Consider the following 19,539-nt stretch of genomic DNA (forward strand, 5'->3'; position numbering starts at 1 on the left):
CATGTCAGTGACGTCATGTTGAGGATGCTCTCAGTCAGACAGCTGCTTGGTTAATACAGGTTAGTGTTATTAGTAGCTATACTAAAATGTTGAGGCATTCTCCAGCTTGTCGAGTCATAGTTTCTGGTAGTAGTGCAGTTTGGTAAATACTGAGTGAATTTCCAGTAAGTAGTGGCTGGTGTTGTTGTGAGTGCTGTGTGCATTGCAATGATACATGTTTTCATCTAGTGTAACTGGTTTGGGTGTTAAAACAGGGATTGGTCCGTGAATGATGAGGTATAAATGAGCACAGATAGCAGTCAGACATGTTCAAACTTGTTGCTGTTAAATTAGCCATCTGGAACCAAACATTGTCATGGTGATCATCAACATCGAGTTCATGGTTTCTTTTTCCTCTGTGAATCGCTTTTGTCATTAACAAACATGAAATGAAAATTTAAAGATACCGCAGCCATTGGGCCCAGCAGGGCCGTAGTCTTGACGCGTGGAGTCATGACCTATCTTCTGGAGGGAGAGGTTACCAGCACTTCACCTCCTATTTGACAACTAACAGTGAGCTTGTCCTGTTCTTTGTCCAGTGAGTGTGTGGATGCATGTAGGAGGATCCCAGAGTACTCTGCTCCCTAAAAACAGTGAAGATCTGTTGGTTTCTTCACTGACCTTGAGACAGTTAACCACTAGAAGGTTTAACCCCCTTTGTAGTCAGACTTCCCCTCACTGTCGTTGGAGTTTTCCCCCAGGAACCTCTGTTTCCTGCAGTGTGACAGGTGGATCCACGAAGCTCACTCTGTCATCTTTATAGCTGTAGGTGTTGTCAGTGACACCTGGTAGGGCCCTTCCCACCTCGGTGAGGACCAGTGTTTCCTCTTAATGGACTTCACGAACACCCAGTCTCTCACTCGAACTGGTGGGACACCCTCCTGTTGAGAGACAGGTGCATCTGGCATAGCATGTCATTAGCATGTTTTATTCCTCTTGCTTGTAATGTTTTCCTCATATACTCTGCTAACGTGAACTTCTCATCTATACAGATTTCAGGTTTGTTTAAACTGATCTGTTGAACTGTGTGGTAATTGTTATTGTGGTCTTTATACTGCATACAGACTGAAGTGTTTGAAATGTACCCAGCTGAGCTGCATTCCAGAGATAAAAGGACCTTGAAGTAAAAGCAGATGCAAGCAAACCGTTAGAAACACTGAGTTCTCATCTTGTGCTGGGAAACTTTGTGGTACAAACTAACAGTGAAAATACAGTCTTTGTCTTACAGAAATAATTTCCTGACACACTTCATAAAAGCTCGTCATTGAAAAATCCCAAATCTCTAAACGTGTGAACAACTGAAAATTAGATTCGGGTTTACTGAGTCCATTGCAGGTTCCTATAATCATTCTTACAAAGCAAACCGGACCATAAAGTCATTTCTGTGATCCTGCTTGCATACGACATCCTGAACTCAAATTACAGGTAAGAAACAAGAGAAGCACATGTGGTGCAGATGTTCTGAATTCAGTTCATGTTTCTACTGCTTTTTGTAAGAAAGTTTTTTTTCTTTTTTTAATTAAAAAAAACAAAAACACAATAACATAATTTTTAGCATCTAAAACCAGACTTTATATTAAGTGCAGTTGTGTCGGAAGACAAACTAATATCTAGGTTTTAGATCTAAAGCTGCCCACACATAATAGGAGTTACTTTATCAAGTTATTGCAGCTCGTATTCAGTATAAAAGCTGAGTTAATTTAACCAAAGGAAGACAATGTTGTAATAAACTGTAATACATTTTTTACAGTTGATCTAGGAGGTCAGACCACTACTGATATTTCATCTCTGCAACACAGAAGAGCATTTCTTCATGAGGCCCTGAAGAAATGATACATCCTTTGTGTATCTATTTTTTTTTTAAACTGGAAGGGCAGATATAATTCTACATCAGTGGATACATGTACTGCTGCTATAACTGCCTGTATATGAAGCAGGTTTGTTTTCTAAACATAATCTGGAATCCAACTTCTACAGTAGTTGGTTGACCCTAAAAATGACATCATTTGTCTCTTTCTTTTGTTGATTGGACAGTCTTTGGACCAATGTCCTTTCCCCCCCACAAGTCCAGCATGAGTCCTCTCCTCTCTCTGTGTCGTCCTCTAAAACTCCCTCTGGCTCTCTGTCCTCCTGGTGCTCCCCTGTAGTCCACCTCACAGTTTGGATCATTGTCATCTTGATAGAAAATGCTGGGTGTCTTCTTCTTTTTCTGTTCCTTTTAATTTATAATTACAGTTTAAATTCAGTCCTTGTGGTCGTGATCTGTCAGCCTCGTCATAGGGAGGGGGTCCGTTATCTGGTGCTTCGGCTCTTCATCACCCAGAAGGCCTAGCTCTGGTCGCCTCTCCGTATGTGCTGTGTCTACATGTTTCTGTCATAAAGTACACGTAGAATCATGGTTCCAAAGGCACATATGTTTCACAGTCACTCAATGATAAATTAATGATAATCTAAAAGCAAGTATTCTATTCTAAGAATCCTAAGTGTATTTCTTCTAACATAAGTACTGTAAGTATTTTAAACATAATTCTTCAAACATTTTCCCTGAAGTGTTTTCGAAATAAAAGAGAAAGTTTGCTGCCAAGCTGCTCTGTTTATCCAATTTAGCTGCTGGACTGTCAAACTGAAAGCGTGGTGGTCACGTGACCGTCTGTCATCCGTGTGATTTTCAGATGCGTGCATTGCCATGTGGAAACGTCACATGTAGTGGACACGCGGCATGTTTTTGTTTTGTGGAGCGTGAAATGCTGCCACACTTTTGAGGACTTTGGTCAAACTGTTTCCTCCATGTCAGTCATGTTTCATTTGTTGAATTACCTTTGAAAATACCGCCTCTGCTTTGCCTCCACCTCGCTCTGTCCACCTCGCTCTGTCCTCCTCGCTCTGTCCACCTCGCTCTGTCCACCTCGCTCTGATCACCTCGCTCTGTCCACCTCGCTCTGATCACCTCGCTCTGATCACCTCGCTCTGTCCACCTCGCTCTGTCCACCTCGCTCTGATCACCTCGCTCTGATCACCTCGCTCTGTCCACCTCGCTCTGATCACCTCGCTCTGATCACCTCGCTCTGATCACCTCGCTCTGTCCACCTCGCTCTGTCCACCTCGCTCTGTCCACCTCGCTCTGTCCACCTCGCTCTGTCCACCTCGCTCTGTCCACCTCGCTCTGTCCTCCTCGCTCTGTCCACCTCGCTCCACAACATGGTGAGTGACGCATGAATCGTGCGACACAACAAATCGATAATGAAATTCATTGCCAATGCTTTTAATAATCGTTTATTTTCAATTTTATCGATTCGTTGTTGCAGCCCTAATCTAGACCTCTGTGAACACCTAGACCTCTATGAACATCTAGACCTCTATGAACACCTAGACCTCTATGAACATCTAGACCTCTATGAACACCTAGACCTCTATGAACACCTAGACCTCTGTGAACACCTAGACCTCTGTGAACACCTAGACCTCTGTGAACACCTAGACCTCTATGAACATCTAGACCTCTATGAACACCTAGACCTCTATGAACATCTAGACCTCTATGAACACCTAGACCTCTATGAACACCTAGACCTCTGTGAACACCTAGACCTCTATGAACACCTAGACCTCTGTGAACACCTAGACCTCTGTGAACACCTAGACCTCTATGAACATCTAGACCTCTATGAACACCTAGACCTCTATGAACACCTAGACCTCTATGAACATCTAGACCTCTATGAACACCTAGACCTCTGTGAACACCGAGACCTCTGTGAACACCGAGACCTCTATGAACACCGAGACCTCTGTGAACACCGAGACCTCTATGAACCCCTAGACCTCTGTGAACCCCTAGACCTCTGTGAACCCCTAGACCTCTGTGAACCCCTAGACCTCTGTGAACCCCTAGACCTCTGTGAACACCTAGACCTCTGTGAACCCCTTGACCTCTATGAACCCCTAGACCTCTGTGAACCCCTAGACCTCTGTGAACCCCTAGACCTCTGTGAACACCTAGACCTCTGTGAACCCCTTGACCTCTATGAACCCCTAGACCTCTGTGAACCCCTAGACCTCTGTGAACCCCTAGACCTCTGTGGACACCGAGACCTCTGTGGACACCGAGACCTCTGTGAACCCCTAGACCTCTGTGAACCCCTAGACCTCTGTGAACCCCTAGACCTCTGTGAACCCCTAGACCTCTGTGGACACCGAGACCTCTGTGGACACCGAGACCTCTGTGGACACCGAGACCTCTGTGGACACCTAGACCTCTATGGACACCTAGACCTCTATGGACACCTCGACCTCTATGAACTCCAGGTTCTGGTTCCTACCAATGGTTCCACATCAACATTTAGTCTAAACATGTAAAAACTGGAACCTTGTCTGGTCCAACTTTAACCATCAGGTTCTACTGATGTTAGAGCCTCAACAGGTGGAGAAATGTGGACCAAAGACTGTATTTTAGTAGAAACATGGATCCATCCATAGATACACCGACAGGAACTTCATGCAGACACTAGACCAGCCTGGATTGGAGGTTTGGTGCTTTCTTTCTATGTTAATGGACTAATAATTGTTGATTATGGTCATTTTGGACAGCATGGAATCATGTTAGACACAGTTAAGTCATTTTTGAAAGTCTTTATCTGATTTTAGACTCAATTTTAATCATTTTCGATTATTTTGAGTCATTTTTGACAGTTTTGAGTCATTCTGACCAAGTTTCCAGCAACACACGATACATAATAGTTTGTAGTAAAATACACGTCTAATAAAGGGTCAGCATGTAAAATTGCATCCTTCACTAAAATACATAATAAATACAAGTTTCCCAACCCAGCAGGTCACAGCTTTGACAAGTTTACTCCTGTTTGAGTACCTTATTTAACCGTCCACCGGCCTGTTTAGTCACGATCCGGTCTTACAACACATGAAGGGGTTCAAGTTCGTGTCTTAGAACCAGTCAATGATTGATTAGAAACCAAACAGAGTCCTGTAGCTGAAGGGCAGCAGGTCGTAGTATGAAAACAGATAGCAGTAAAATCAAGCTAAACTGTCTGTTCAGATCCACACCAGGTGCTTTATAGTTGTTGGCAGCAGCTGGTTGTTTGTCTGAACCACTTTAATGACCTGTTGTTGGAAATGCAGAGCAAAGCAACTTCCTGCCCTGTCCTCATTAAAGTTGTGCAGTAAATCTCCATTTACAGTAATCTGTTCAGACTGCTGGGTTTTATCTAATACTCTCACAGCAGCAGCAAAAAACGACATGTTTGTCTGCCGGCCTCACAGGTTTAACTCATGGAGAACCTCCTGTGTTAAAGGCAGAACTGAAGTTTTCTCTCACTAGAACATCTCATTTCATTCAGCAGTACAGAGGTAAACTCTGGATGAACTAACCAGACGCTCATGTCGACGCTCAGTGTTCAGTTTTGTTCATAAGCAAACTTTATTAGCAGAAAATCCAATGAATGTGTCTGTTTGTAATCATAGGACTGAATCTAAAAACTAAAATCAGAGGATTAAAAAGTAGTGATCAAACCAGACCAGAGCTTTTTGTCCATCAGACTAGATACTATAAAACACACCATGACCACTGTGAAGCACGGTGGAGGCAGCATCATGATGTGAAGCGCGGTGGAGGCAGCATCATGACGTGAAGCGCGGTGGTGGCAGCATCATGATGTGAAGCGCGGTGGAGGCAGCATCATGACGTGAAGCACGGTGGTGGCAGCATCATGATGTGAAGCGCGGTGGAGGCAGCATCATGATGTGAAGCGCGGTGGAGGCAGCATCATGATGTGAAGCGCGGTGGAGGCAGCATCATGATGTGAAGCACGGTGGAGGCAGCATCATGATGTGAAGCGCGGTGGAGGCAGCATCATGATGTGAAGCGCGGTGGAGGCAGCATCATGACGTGAAGCGCGGTGGAGGCAGCATCATGATGTGAAGCACGGTGGAGGCAGCATCATGATGTGAAGCACGGTGGAGGCAGCATCATGGCGTGAAGCGCGGTGGAGGCAGCATCATGATGTGAAGCACGGTGGTGGCAGCATCATGGTGTGAAGCGCGGTGGAGGCAGCATCATGGTGTGAAGCGCGGTGGAGGCAGCATCATGATGTGAAGCGCGGTGGAGGCAGCATCATGATGTGAAGCGCGGTGGAGGCAGCATCATGGTGTGAAGCGCGGTGGAGGCAGCATCATGATGTGAAGCGCGGTGGAGGCAACATCATGGTGTGAAGCGCGGTGGAGGGCAGCATCATGGTGTGAAGCGCGGTGGAGGCAGCATCATGATGTGAAGCACGGTGGTGGCAGCATCATGGTGTGAAGCACGGTGGAGGCAGCATCATGATGTGAAGCGCGGTGGAGGCAGCATCATGGTGTGAAGCGCGGTGGAGGCAGCATCATGGTGTGAAGCACGGTGGAGGCAGCATCATGATGTGAAGCACGGTGGAGGGCAGCATCATGGTGTGAAGCACGGTGGAGGCAGCATCATAATGTGAAGCACGGTGGAGGCAGCATCATGATGTGAAGCACGGTGGAGGCAGCATCATGATGTGAAGCACGGTGGAGGCAGCATCATGATGTGAAGCACGGTGGTGGCAGCATCATGGTGTGAAGCGCGGTGGAGGCAGCATCATGGTGTGAAGCACGGTGGAGGCAGCATCATGATGTGAAGCACGGTGGAGGCAGCATCATGATGTGAAGCACGGTGGTGGCAGCATCATGGTGTGAAGCACGGTGGAGGCAGCATCATAATGTGAAGCACGGTGGAGGCAGCATCATGGTGTGAAGCACGGTGGAGGCAGCATCATGGTGTGAAGCACGGTGGACGGCAGCATCATAATGTGAAGCACGGTGGAGGCAGCATCATGGTGTGAAGCACGGTGGAGGCAGCATCATGATGTGAAGTTATTTTCTTTTTGTTTGTTCCTGAAGGGAACCAAAATCCTGAAACGTAATCATGCATGTTTCTGTTTGGGGCGTGTCTGCCAAAGGATTCGTTGTTTAAACACGTTAAATACAGGATGTTATTATTAATATAAAATAATACAGGACATTACTGTAAATGAAAACAGCACAGTATACTATTTTAAATGTTGATTTTTTTGTGATTGAATGTTCTTAATCCCTGTTTTTCTTCAGGGCTTTGAATACAGTCGCAGTGGAAACCCGACCAGGAACTGTCTGGAAATGGCCGTGGCGGCTCTGGATGGAGCTAAGTACTGTAAGTGTAGCTGATGAGGACACCTTCAACAGAATATTCCAGTGTTCAGTCCCTCTGGCAGGATGACATCCAGGTGTTTTCCCCTACAGGTCTTGCTCTGGCCTCAGGATTAGCAGCCACGGTAACCATCACCCACATGCTGAAGGCAGGTGATGGAATCGTCTGCATGGATGACGTCTATGGAGGTAAAACACTGGAACTGAAGCAGCTGTGATACCTGTTTGTGTTGTGAAAGCGCGTTGGACCAGTGGGTGTATTTCAGACCGCCTCAGGTTTCATTCACAGCTCTCTGATTTGAGTTTTGGAGCATATTGTGGCTGAATTTTGAGGAATTTAATATGTTTTCAAGGTCTGGATTTTTTTTTTTTTTTTTGCATTTTCACCCTTAAACCCATCTTTTCTGGAGTCACACCAAGAGTTCAATATCTCCAGAAATAAAACTTTCATGTGTCTGTATGAAAGCATTCAGTAAAACCAGTGAAACCAGCGTCTTATGTCGTTAAATGTCCTCATGAATGAACATGAAGCAGCTTTTAACTCTGAACATCTACCACCAACATCTCGACCTCTATGGACACCTAGACCTCTATGGACACTAGACCTCTATGAACACCTAGACCTCTATGAACACCTAGACCTCTATGGACACCTAGACCTCTATGAACACCTAGACCTCTATGGACACCTAGACTCTATGGACACCCTAGACCTCCTATGGACACCTAAGACCTCTATGGACACCTAGACATCTATGAACACCTAGACCTCTATGGACCTTAGACCTCTGTGAACATCTAGACCTCCATGAACACCTACAGCTCTATGAACTCCAGGTTCTGGTTCCTACCAATGAGTCCACATCAACATTTAGTCTAAACATCCAAAAACTGGAACCTGGTCTGGTCAAACTTTAACCATCAGATTCTACTGATGTTAGAGCCTCAAAGTTTGGAGAAATGTGGACCAAAAGACTTTAGTAGAAACATGGATTCATCCAATAGATAAACACTGACAGGAACTTACCGCCACTTGGCCCATCTACATCAACAACGGCGGAACAGAAAACATCGCGTGGATCGCTGGAACGACGTGTCGCCACGGAAGGACTGGGGAAGAAAAGCACAGAGAGGACCCGCCCGCTGCGACCACGAACAACCTGAGTACGAATGGTAGATGGCGGGAGTTGTTTGACAGGAGGGGCAGTAGCATTCGAGGGGGGTGGGGTGGTTACTGAGGGAAGGGACGGTAGGGGGGGTTTGTCCAAGGCTGCCGGGGGGGGTGGGAGGTGGGGGTTGCTTTGGGTCGGGTGCTGACCGACATCGATGGCTTCAGTTTGTCTCCTGCAGTCTCTGTCTGCGGAGGGAAGCAATCTTGATGGTGTTCAGAGTCTGTGACACAGCGTTGTTATGGTTTGGTCTCGGGAGGATACTATCATCAAGGACCATGTTGCTGTTGTCTTATTTAGATTCTTCCAAGCACTGGCACCTCGTCCCCAAGCCATAACGAAAACTTCATAAACAAACTACCACTATTCAAATACGCTGCGAGCTCCATCCCACGAAGTTGTGTTGCTTCTTGACTTTTGGTAGGTGTTGTAAGATTCTTACGAAATTTCAGCAAAATTCAGGAAACCGGTGTTTTAAAAAATTTCCCAAGTTGAAAGATGGAATGGAAGTCGGATCGCCGGACGTTTTGCCAAACCGCAGTCTCCTTTTCGAATCCCGTAGCTTGGCAGATTCCAGACTCGAATCTTAACATCGTATGAGTTTTAAACAGGCACAAGACTGAAATGTTATTTCCTCTACATTTTGTGTGTTTGTGATTATCTTGCACGTGTGTTTCTACCGTAGTCAGGTGTCAGGAAGTTTTTTGAAAACTCTGAATCCTTTTTTTCATTCAGCAATGATTTTGACCAAATACGTCATGAACAAAAAAGCTGCAGTTAAACTTGTCTCAGTCCTTCTATACAAGTATTCGTCTCTATATAATGAACAGGCTTTGTCTACATACTAAATGTTGGTATTTTTGTCCTTCTCCCAACCAGTGTTGAGTCTCATTTTGCTGTAAGATTTTGTGTTTTTTTTCATATAGATCACAACTCAGAGCTCAGCCCGACCGAAACTCTTCATTGATCCTCCATTATCCTGAACTGGGTTTAAACCCAGACAGCAGTTGGAGTTTTCTCTAATCCTGCAACTAGAATCTGGTTAGAAAACACAGAACGGACATGAAATACATTCACAACGTTCACCACCTAGGCTCTGAGTTCACAGCGCTGAAAGAATTTCTTCCAGTACAAACGTATAGTTTTTGAGCTGTGCATGGTTGTTCAGAGGGCTAATCTTCTAGCCTGGCTGCTCAGCCTCACATAGCACAACCAAGCGACTGTCACAGCTGATTGGCTGAATTGTGACACTTTTTCAAAGGTTAAAACGCCAATTCGTGGCGTTCATGAGGAGGGCTAGCTTTTGTCCAAACTACTTATGTCACTTTATATAAATCATCACGCTAATAATAGTCGCCAGGAAGAACATAACATGAGCCCATAAATGTATACAACGCCATGCAAAATTTGCTTGCCCGGTAAATTTATCTAGCTTAATTATTATTTTCCAGGGACTGTTTTCAGGTTAATCTGTTGTCTCTAGCCTTCGCTTAGCTGGTGCCTAGCGTTAGCGTCAAGGTATAGCCACTGTTCAGAGTTAGGATAAAACTTTACAAATTATTCCAAAAAATTCGCCAAGAATGAGAGAAGGAAAAACTTCCAAAATGAAAAATTTAACAAATTACACAAAAATTTTTCTAAAATAACATCAAAACCTTGCCCCAAAAATGACATCAAAGAAGTGTGTCCATAATGAAAAAAAAATAAGTCTAAGAGACTATAAAAAATCCTCCAAAATGGCCTCAACTTGCCAATTTACTTAACATTTGAAAAGGAATTAATAGAGATTGTTCTGGGAGAAGACCTTCAAAATTTTACAAAATGCTCAAAATGACAAAAACGTTCCAAACTCGATTTTCAAAAAATTTTTCCAAAATGGCTCCAAAATTGGTCATAAATGTTTTAAAATCTCAAAAAACATGACTCAAAAGGATCTAAACATAAAAACCAAAAAGTTGTGGCAAAAATACAGGAAAATTGTTCAAAAAACAAGACTAAAATTTGACCACCGAATAATGACAACGCAGAAATTCTCCTAAAATGGCATCAAAAAACCTTTCCCCAAAAATCGATTGTAAAAGCTTCCCCAAAATGTCTGTTTAAAGCTAAAAACAACAGTTCTATGTGACGACTCACACCAATCACAACAAGTGTTCCAACCAGTCCATATTAATGTTATTGATAATAAGGAAAAAACATACCAAATAGGGAACCTCGATCTCCCAGCCTTGAAAAGTTCGTGTTTCGGCCTCTCTCAAGATGGTGCCATGATGTTGTTTTTTCATTAATTTTGGTTTTGTCCAGCGGTTATTTCGTCTCTTTTTTTCCTGGCCGGTTTGATCTGTCATGAGTTCTGTCAGATCAAAGATATCAGCAGATTCTTGAAATTTCTGGCGACGGCGTGTCTCAGGGAAATTCCTCTTTTTCTCATGTTTAGTTCGTTTTACCTCAAGCTGAACCTTCAGTCACGGGGCGTTTAAACAAAATTCTTTTCTTATTTCCATTCTGCGTTTTGTGTGTTTATGGAGCGGGACAGCTGAAGACTAACGAATTTACTACCAGACCAATGTCAATAAAGCGAAGCAAAGGTCGGCTCTGTGGAATCTGATATTATCTTGAGAATAAACAAGTCTGGCAGGGATTCTGTGTTTTATCAAACCGTTCCAGTTATCTATAAAGGCCTTTTCTTTTAATGCTGCTGCGTGGCGATAAAAGGCCAGAAAAATGGGAGACAAAATCTGGGGAGTGTTATTATTAAACACTCAATTAATCTTCCAGCGTTCATTTGAAACAAGAGGCCTGAAGCAAAAGACGTTTCTATATTATTATATTTGTGTGTGTTTTGCCCTCTGCGGGCTATTGCTCCATATTGTTGGGCTGATAATGAAAAAAGCTCAAGGAAGACTCCCATCGTGTCTGGTTTGACGGACTCTCTTTGGTGTTTTGTCTCTTTCTGCTTTATCTAGAATTTCGACAGTAAATCCATCAGAACGCAGGGAATTCGGTCCTTTCCAGCTGGTGTCTGATAAACCCGTGAGATGGGATGAGGCTTGTTTTTTAAGGGTTAAAAATACGGTCGCGCCGCAGCTTTACCGTTTCCGGCAGCGTCCCTAGTTCATAAAGAATTACGTATATTTCACATACCGCCGGAACCCATAGCAACAAACAACACCTCTTATCCAGCGAACACTGAGACGGGTCAAGAAGCATTTTGTCAGACCACCAGGATGACAGGGCACAACAAAGTGATCTCTCCAAAGATGATTATGCGGAAAGAGTTCTTGTCGTTAGAAGAGCGACGGCTTTAGATATCTGCTATGTTTATGTATAATCCTGAACCAATGAAATGGTTATTCTCCAAATTGGTCCCCGTTCTATTATAAATTAGCCCCTAAAATTGTCCCAAAATGTGTGCTTGAGGAACGATGGACTATATAAAGACGGGCTCAAAATATGGTTTCTTCTTAAGTGACCTCCAAAACGTGATTCCAAAAAGCTTCCCAGAAAAGAGTAACTGAACACCAAGAGAAAAGACAAGAAAACATCGTCCATTGCTTCGAAGGGAAATGTTTTCCCAAAATGACAAGCAATAGTAATTGCCTCTCACTTGCCTTCAAGGAATCCCCAGAATGATTGCAAAACTGTCTAAATGACTAAAATTGGAAGAAGGAATAGAATTCAAAAACCTCTCAGAAAAAATTCCTATATCCTGGACCTGGAGACGCGCTCAAAATTATCTTCTTGTTAAGAATCATGATTGAAATCCAACCCAAGAAGAAATTCCGTCCACCGACCAGAACATGATGGCGAGGAGGGACAATACTGAGAAAATTTCGCACAAATTTCCAGAGATGAATTGTCGATTAAGATCGATGACTTCAGTACATCTGAATCACAACCAACCGAATCACAAAGTCCCCATCTCTAAAAATACACACCAAAATTAGTTTCAGCTTTAAAGATATTCGCAATAATTGGACGATACAATATCCTCCAAAAAAATATTCGATATACAAACACACATGATGAGGGCCTCACTAAATGGCTCCATATAATGCCAGACACTCGATTCTACCTAACTCATGCCGACCACACACGATAACCTTATATATCTCCGCCAAACTCTCTGAGTCCGTTGTCGTTCCACACTGTCCAAAAATGACTTGAAATTGAGCTACACAGCATAGTCTTGAACGAGAGACTCCTTTTAACACATGTGATGCCTCTGTGCGTCTCCACCGAATGGACTACAGAAATTGAGCCTCACCTTTCAGCACGTTATGACCAAAAATTATCTCAAAAAGGAGCCTGACACGAATTCTCAAAAAATGCTTAAAATCTGACACGTAACGCATCGAATATTCTCCCAAGAATGCCACCCGACGAAAAACCACGGAATAGATGCGGTCCTATATACCCAGAATGGCCTCAGTGGATGTGAACGCAAGTTTATAAGACGACAAGTGAGTTCCTTCACGAGTGAGTACACGCGACTTCTACAAACGACCCAATCGAGGGGGGTAACAAACCAAATCTCCCACCCTCATGGCCCCAAAATGGTCCCAAAATGAACTCTAGAAGTAGAAATAAATGCTGTCTAAAATTCTGTTCTAAATACTCACAAATTTTCTGAATAGAACTCAGCTTAAGGACCCTAAAGTTGGAGAGCCATCAGGCAGGGTACTTCCGTCCCAGAAAATCTCTCGCCCACACATTACATTGAGAAGTTAGGTCAGCATAGACTTATAGTAAGATTCTTGACAGGAAAAATCGCATCAGACAGTCAAATCACGTCCCACCAATGACCAACAAAAACTTTACACAAAAATCGCTACGCCTGAAAGCCCCCCTTCTGGTGGATTCATCCCAGGATGAGTACCTAGGAATGAATTCCCCAAAAACTGAGGTTCAAGAATGCGTTAATTGTATGGAGGTACTTTGTTGTCGATAAAAGGACTCCCAAAGGCCGGGCCGGACAGTGCTCGCGAACAGCGTCATCAGGCTGGCTAATCAAAGCCTACCAAAAGAGGATGGCAGCAAACATAGAGTCTCAAGACCGATGCCTTACGAAAGCCATTCCCAAAGTCCTACACACAAAGGTATGAGTGAGAGCCGGTTACTGGCTATTAACACGCGACGTACAGGGATTGCACAAAAACGATGGCTAAGGGTGAGGATTCCCGCGCCGTGCCCCCGTCTCAGTTTTACCCCCAGAAGCGCCCAAAAACAGATTGGTGCCTGGTACGCGAAAATTCTAAGCACCCAAAAGCATAGGCACCGCACAGATTAACAACAGGCCACAAACTAGTGGTTCGGCCATGGCAAAAAACACCCGGTCATCAGAAATCCCCCAAAAAACTCCAGATCAGCCTAGGGCTTCAGCGAAACTTTCTTTTCAACAAACCGGAGGTGTCGGACGTGGCCGGCCGACGAACAAGACAGCGCCTCCCGGGCGGTGAGATAAACCCTTGTACGCGAATGACAAAGGACGCCGTTTTTACCCAAGATTGACATGACAATAAATCAAATAGCACTCTTTTTGACAGTGTTGTCTTGTCTCGCAAGGATGAGAATAGACATGCGCCGCCGGCTAAACCAACCCAATGCTAGACAGGTCAGGATCTGCCAGTCTATGTACATTTTCGTCCCTAGCTAGGCGACCCATCTTCCCGGCCGTCTTCTTCTCCGCGGGACGTTGACCCATTTAGTACGCTCATAGAATTACACCCGCGAAACCACAGAGAAGCCAATCCCCTCCCGTGGACGATCTTTTCCAGTCTGTTCCCGCCAGTCCCACCGTTTATCGGTATTCCCTGCTGTGCTTCATCGGTGTTAGGAAAGCTTCCAGCAGATCCGAAAGGCTCAAGAGTTTCTCATCCTACACTATGACAAACGCTGGACAGAATTCTCTCGTGGGTTAGGCCAGCTGCTTGTCAGCGTAACGTCGTTTAGTCCGTCTTCGAGGTGGACGGATGGCAGAACGTTCAGACGATGGATTCCAGAGGAAGCTGCTGGCAGACACAAATCAACGCAGCCAGAAGGAAGGAGCGACGTTCGAGAGCGTCCGAGGAAATTTAAGTGCAGTGTTGTGTACGAGCCCACTCGCACCCAGGTGGATATAGGGATCCGGGAGGACTAAGACAAGGGGAGTGTGGCAAACGCGGAGACGGGGCGAAACCACGTGGCCTCAAAACCCTCCCGACCAGGGTCGGTGGCCGTGCTAGGCGACCGACAGGCGCCCAGGGCCGAGGGCATAGGCCGCTGGGGCCCCGATGGCGACTCGGGCCGTCCTACTGGTGAGTACATCAATAAAATTCCGCTCATGTTTGACTAAGCCTCTCGGCCGTCCGCTAATGCCGTTAGTTAGTATGCGGTTCAAGTCATGCCGCAATCTATTATCTATATAGTCTTAAATTACATCTAAAACACTATACAAAGAGAGTCTAGAATGTATTTTATAGTGTTAAATCTTATTTATTTTGTTCAAATGATTATTTTTATACGCACACTAAGTTGGTATTTACATACATCAACAAACCTGCATCTTAACGCCTATAAAAATGATTGAATGACTTTTATGCAAGACCAGGACTCTAACATGAATTTATGGGACACTAATTTATAGTATCTTAGACATAATTTTATAGTATTAAAAGTCAGTGTAAAGTCTATAGACAGAACAACTTCCCACAATCAAATAATAGTTTAAGAATATTTGAAGCCCGCATTAAGATATTTATGGACACATTTATAGCTTTAAGATGTACTTTTTTTTACAGAAAATACATGTTTGTGATACTTCCCATTGAAAAATATTTCTAAACTTTAAAAACAGGAGCGAATTCATATTAACCCTCTCTTTTCTCATTGAACAGACACCCAAAAAATATTTGTCTTCTTGGGTCTGAAAAAAATCAAAAAATTCTGCAAAAAAATTCCCCAAAATTTCTGAAAAATTTGCCCAAAACCGTCATAAGGAAAATTCCAATCTTATTCCTTAAAAGTTTTATTTAAGAAAAAAATAAGCCCCCCAAATTCTGGCACAAAATATCTCTTGTTACAATTTTTCAAAAATGCAGTAAAGATCTTCCAAAATACATCTTTAAAAAAAATATTAAAGAAATATATCTGAATATCTAAATCAGTACATTACACATAAACATGCAACCAAAAGTCCAGTGAGAATCTCCACTTTGATCTTCGGACCTTGGGATATGTGAATTTCCTCTAAAAACATTTCCCCGATAATTCCCCTATCCCTCCACGAAGAACATCCCACAATTCCCAAAATGTAGAAGAAAATGTGACGATCTGGCGCAGAAGGTTCACTGTGAAAAATCTTTGTTCCCACATTCTTCAAAACCTTAACCGCGGTCTAGTTTCGACCCCACAGGCAGGCGATTAATACTATGATAATGGAAACCACGTAAGGTATGTCCCAACACCCATCACTATGTTAAAGAGCCGTCTCCACTCATAATATGATACAACAGCTGCTCCGACTATAAGGAGATTCTAGACTGAGCAGCCCTCCCCCGGTCCTGCGCAGAAGTTTGTCCAGGGCGAGTTCTGCTGCTTCAGAGCTCTTCAGAAGCTCCACGCCCCCTGCCAGCCTTTCAGCAAGCCACCGGCCACGTATAGCACGGGGTCCTTACGTTGCGCCGGAGCCGAAAAGCCTTCCGCGCACCAGCCTGCAGCCAGATTAGCACCCTTGAGGACCCCCAAACAACCTACGCAGCTCCATCGCGGTAGAGGAGCCTCGATTAAATGGAGCAATCAATCCCCTCGGTGACTATTAAGTGTTAGCCTCTAAAATAAAGCAGCCTTTGGCCATCCACCCTCCCCCGTCGAGACACGTTGTTCCATTTCAAACGTGCAAGATGAACCTCAGCCTCCCTCTCCTACCGCAGAGAAGACACTGAAGTCCAACTAGACCCATAATCTGAGCTTCAAAGCAGACAGCCCCCGCTTTACGGTGTGTAAAACAACGAGCGAAATGAGCCGCCTGCAGAGAGATTTCACAACTTGAGCGTGCAGGTAAGAAATGCTCAATTATTGACCTCTTTCGTCTAAATCATCTCTTGTGTGGGTCATCTTTAACAATCCAAAATTCGGTCGTGCATTGTATGCGGTTGCTTTTACATGCACTTCTGTTGATACATGTGAGAGACCTTGGTGTGCCATTTTCGGTCACCCAGTTTTTGTCCGGTAATTGGGCTTGTTTTGCACCACTTTTGGTCATTTCACAACTTTTCCTTATATGTCCAGAATTGGACCATTGCATCCACTTTGTCACTTTTGCAAATCAAAACTTTGTCATTTTCACATATTTTGTTTATTTGCATCTGTTTTGTTCTTCATTTTGGCATCATATTTGTGCGTCATTGCATCATTCTGCTGAGCCATGTTTACATTTAGTCATTTTCACACTTTTGTCATCCCCGCTCGTGTTGTGTTTGCCTTTCCAGTTGCTTGGTCATTTTGCATCTGCATCGTCCTCGCCATATTTCCTCTTGGCGGTAATCATTTTTTCGTCATATTTTTCAATTTTGCCACTTTCGCCTCATTCTGCTACCAAGAACCTCTTTGGTCATTCTCCCTGCATCAAGGGTTTTGTTCGTTTTTTTCATTCTAGTGCATGCCAATCATTACTATGTGCATTCTGTCAATCTTGTTGTCATGGTCGAGGCGTCGGTTTATGCTCACTCTTGTCATCTTACATTGAATTTGAGTTAGGTTTCATGTATCGTTTTATTGTCGTGATTGGTTTTGACTCAATTTCTGTGATCACTTTTTGGGAAATCACCTATTCCGATCAGGAATTTTGCGATAAAACTCTTTGGTCATTTCACTCATCACTACTTTTGTCATTTGTTCAATTTGACGTTTTGTAACATTCTGTCTGGTCACTTTGCGTCACTTGTCATCTTACGTCAAATTTGTCATTTCGATGCGTTGTTTGTTCGCTTGTTTTGCATCATTCTGTTGATAATTTTGAATCACTTTGGTCATTGCATCAAATTAGATGTTTTGGCACGTTTGATCATTTGTCGCACATGGTCATTTTAGCCGAATTTGGTCATTTGCACATCATTTGGGGTTTTGCCATAATTTGTGGTCATTTTTTTAACCATTTTGTGTTTTTGCATCTTTGGTAATTTTGCGTCAAACTTAGTCTTTTGTGATGGGACAGATGTAATAAGTTTAGCTCAGAAATGATGAAAGAGTCCATCAGGAAATGAAAATCTGACCCTTCCGTGTGACTTCCAAGGACCTGGTAACTTCTGAAATATGTCACCAAGCATGAAGTAAACTTTACACAACTTCAATAAACCATCTTTAGGATTCAGTAGATTTAAAAAATCAGCTGACTTCTTAGTGAACCAAGGGGGATTTCCAGCAGAATTTCGGTCGGCTGGATGAAACTTTTAGTGCATTTTCGTCTCAGACTCTAAACCGATCAAGCTGCTCCTTTTCCGTCTTCACTTTCCGGTTGTTGTGGACGGCTATGCATAATCCGATTTGTTCAGTGAAACAACGGTACTTCTGCACGTTCGTTTAGCAACAGGCCTTTAACAACAGATTACCTTTAAAACCCACTTTTTGTCCGCTTCAAGACGGATAAAGGAGGCCTGAAAAACCCATTAAAAGCTTGCTCATAGGGAGGAAGAGGAAGCCCCTGAATAAACAGAAACGTTGTTTTTTTCTAAGTTTTTCTGATGGATTATGGATGAGTAGGAGGAGACAGACGTGTTGTACCCAAGGGCTGGTCGACGGGAGGAGGAGAAAACGAAGGACTTGGTAGATACAAAAGATTCCAGGGAAACATTGGCAGGTGGAAGACCGAGGAGACCGCAACCTCCATGGCGCAGTTTCCAGCACTTGGGAGGGATTGCACCTGAGAAACGAAGGGAAACGCCTGTCGACTTACAGTAAGTGTATAATCTGAGCTGATTCCGGGCAACGTGTTGAAAACCACAGAGGAGGAACGTCGACATCACAAAAGCTCAGGATTTCCCAGAAAGACGTTGCGTTCTACCATCTCCCTCTCAATCTGATGGGCGCCGAGATGGGCAGATTGAGGCCGTGCTACTCCTCCCGTCAGTCCGAGCTCCTCTTATTCATCGACCTCATTTGCGCAGAGCTGAAGTCCGCTGCAGGCACAGAAGACAGAATCACACGCTTCTAAACCTGAGTTCAGCCGGTTGAAGGACAGAATCTGATCAATACGCAAAACACAGGCCACGAGCTGCACTTTAATGGGGTTTGCCATGTGCAGGAAGTGTAGTGAGCTGCAGCACAGTACCTGCAGGTGGAGTTTCATCTGTTGTTCTCCCCTGATGCTGGAAAATTTAATCAGGCTGGAAGAAAATCACAATCTGAAGGTAAATATCAGAAACTTGTGTATTTAAAAAGCACTCCAAAAACTAGACAGTGGACAGTCTTTGTTTGCATGGAAGGAGTCTAGAACGCTCGCACAAACAGTCTGTCCTACGTGCATAATCTTGGTCCTTATGTTGTCATGTGCATTCACAAATGGAAGCATCGTCAGCATATAAAGTAAACAGTATGACAGTAAAAATCAGCTGTCTCATCAGATACATATACCCAACACAAAGGCACAGTTTGATTTCGTGTTTGCAGTGACAGCTGTCAGTAAATGCTTCTCCTGCGGTGTAACTTTTATCGTTCTATGCTGTCCAATAGGCATTGGGAAATGCAGCGTATCACGGCTGAAAATAATCACAGTATGCAACGTAAATCCAGTTTCTAAGGATCTGAGATAAAAAAAATACACCAACTGAAGTGCATGATAGTGCTAAACGTGCTGATAGAGTTTCTTATTGGGTCATTCATCTCAAATGCAGACACAATCAGGTTTATCTTTCAAAACTAAGTTCGTAATATTTTGGCAGAATTGGAGAATTTCTTGTGTTCAGACAAGAATTGTTTGATTTATGCCTCCAATAAAAGTTTCCTGACCTGTAAACACCACTAACATTTTTAAAAAATTACTAAAAGTCTGGTCCAAAATACAATAATTTAAAACCCCTTAACTGAGCCTCTTTAACAATGGAAAAGATACTCAGTTTCATTGAGGCCTTGGTATTGTTCCCCCATA

The 19,539-nt window shown here is 43.7% G+C and overlaps 1 protein-coding gene and 1 long non-coding RNA gene across 4 annotated transcripts in view; one reads left to right on the forward strand and one right to left on the reverse strand.

Annotated features, from left to right (window-relative positions):
* The window catches only part of LOC110966412 (cystathionase (cystathionine gamma-lyase)), a 353,362-nt gene that overhangs the window by 5,074 nt on the left and 328,749 nt on the right, over positions 1-19,539 (forward strand). The window contains exons 2-3 of one of the 3 annotated variants that reach the window (XM_051946742.1): positions 7,171-7,252; positions 7,342-7,437. The exons of 1 other annotated variant lie outside the window; for it this stretch is intronic. In XM_051946742.1, coding sequence (XP_051802702.1) covers positions 7,171-7,252; positions 7,342-7,437 — 178 coding nt within the window. The remainder of the gene's footprint in view (positions 1-7,170; positions 7,253-7,341; positions 7,438-19,539) is intronic. One more of the 3 variants, XM_051946743.1, reaches the window with a different exon arrangement.
* Positions 3,356-19,539, reverse strand: part of LOC127533553 (uncharacterized) — a 138,168-nt gene continuing 121,984 nt past the window's right edge. Inside the window, exon 4 of the long non-coding RNA XR_007941292.1 lies at positions 3,356-3,573. This is a non-coding gene — a long non-coding RNA (uncharacterized LOC127533553). The remainder of the gene's footprint in view (positions 3,574-19,539) is intronic.

This window comes from Acanthochromis polyacanthus, chromosome 4 (genome assembly GCF_021347895.1).
Source record: "Acanthochromis polyacanthus isolate Apoly-LR-REF ecotype Palm Island chromosome 4, KAUST_Apoly_ChrSc, whole genome shotgun sequence".
NCBI classification, from domain to species: Eukaryota; Metazoa; Chordata; class Actinopteri; family Pomacentridae; genus Acanthochromis; species Acanthochromis polyacanthus.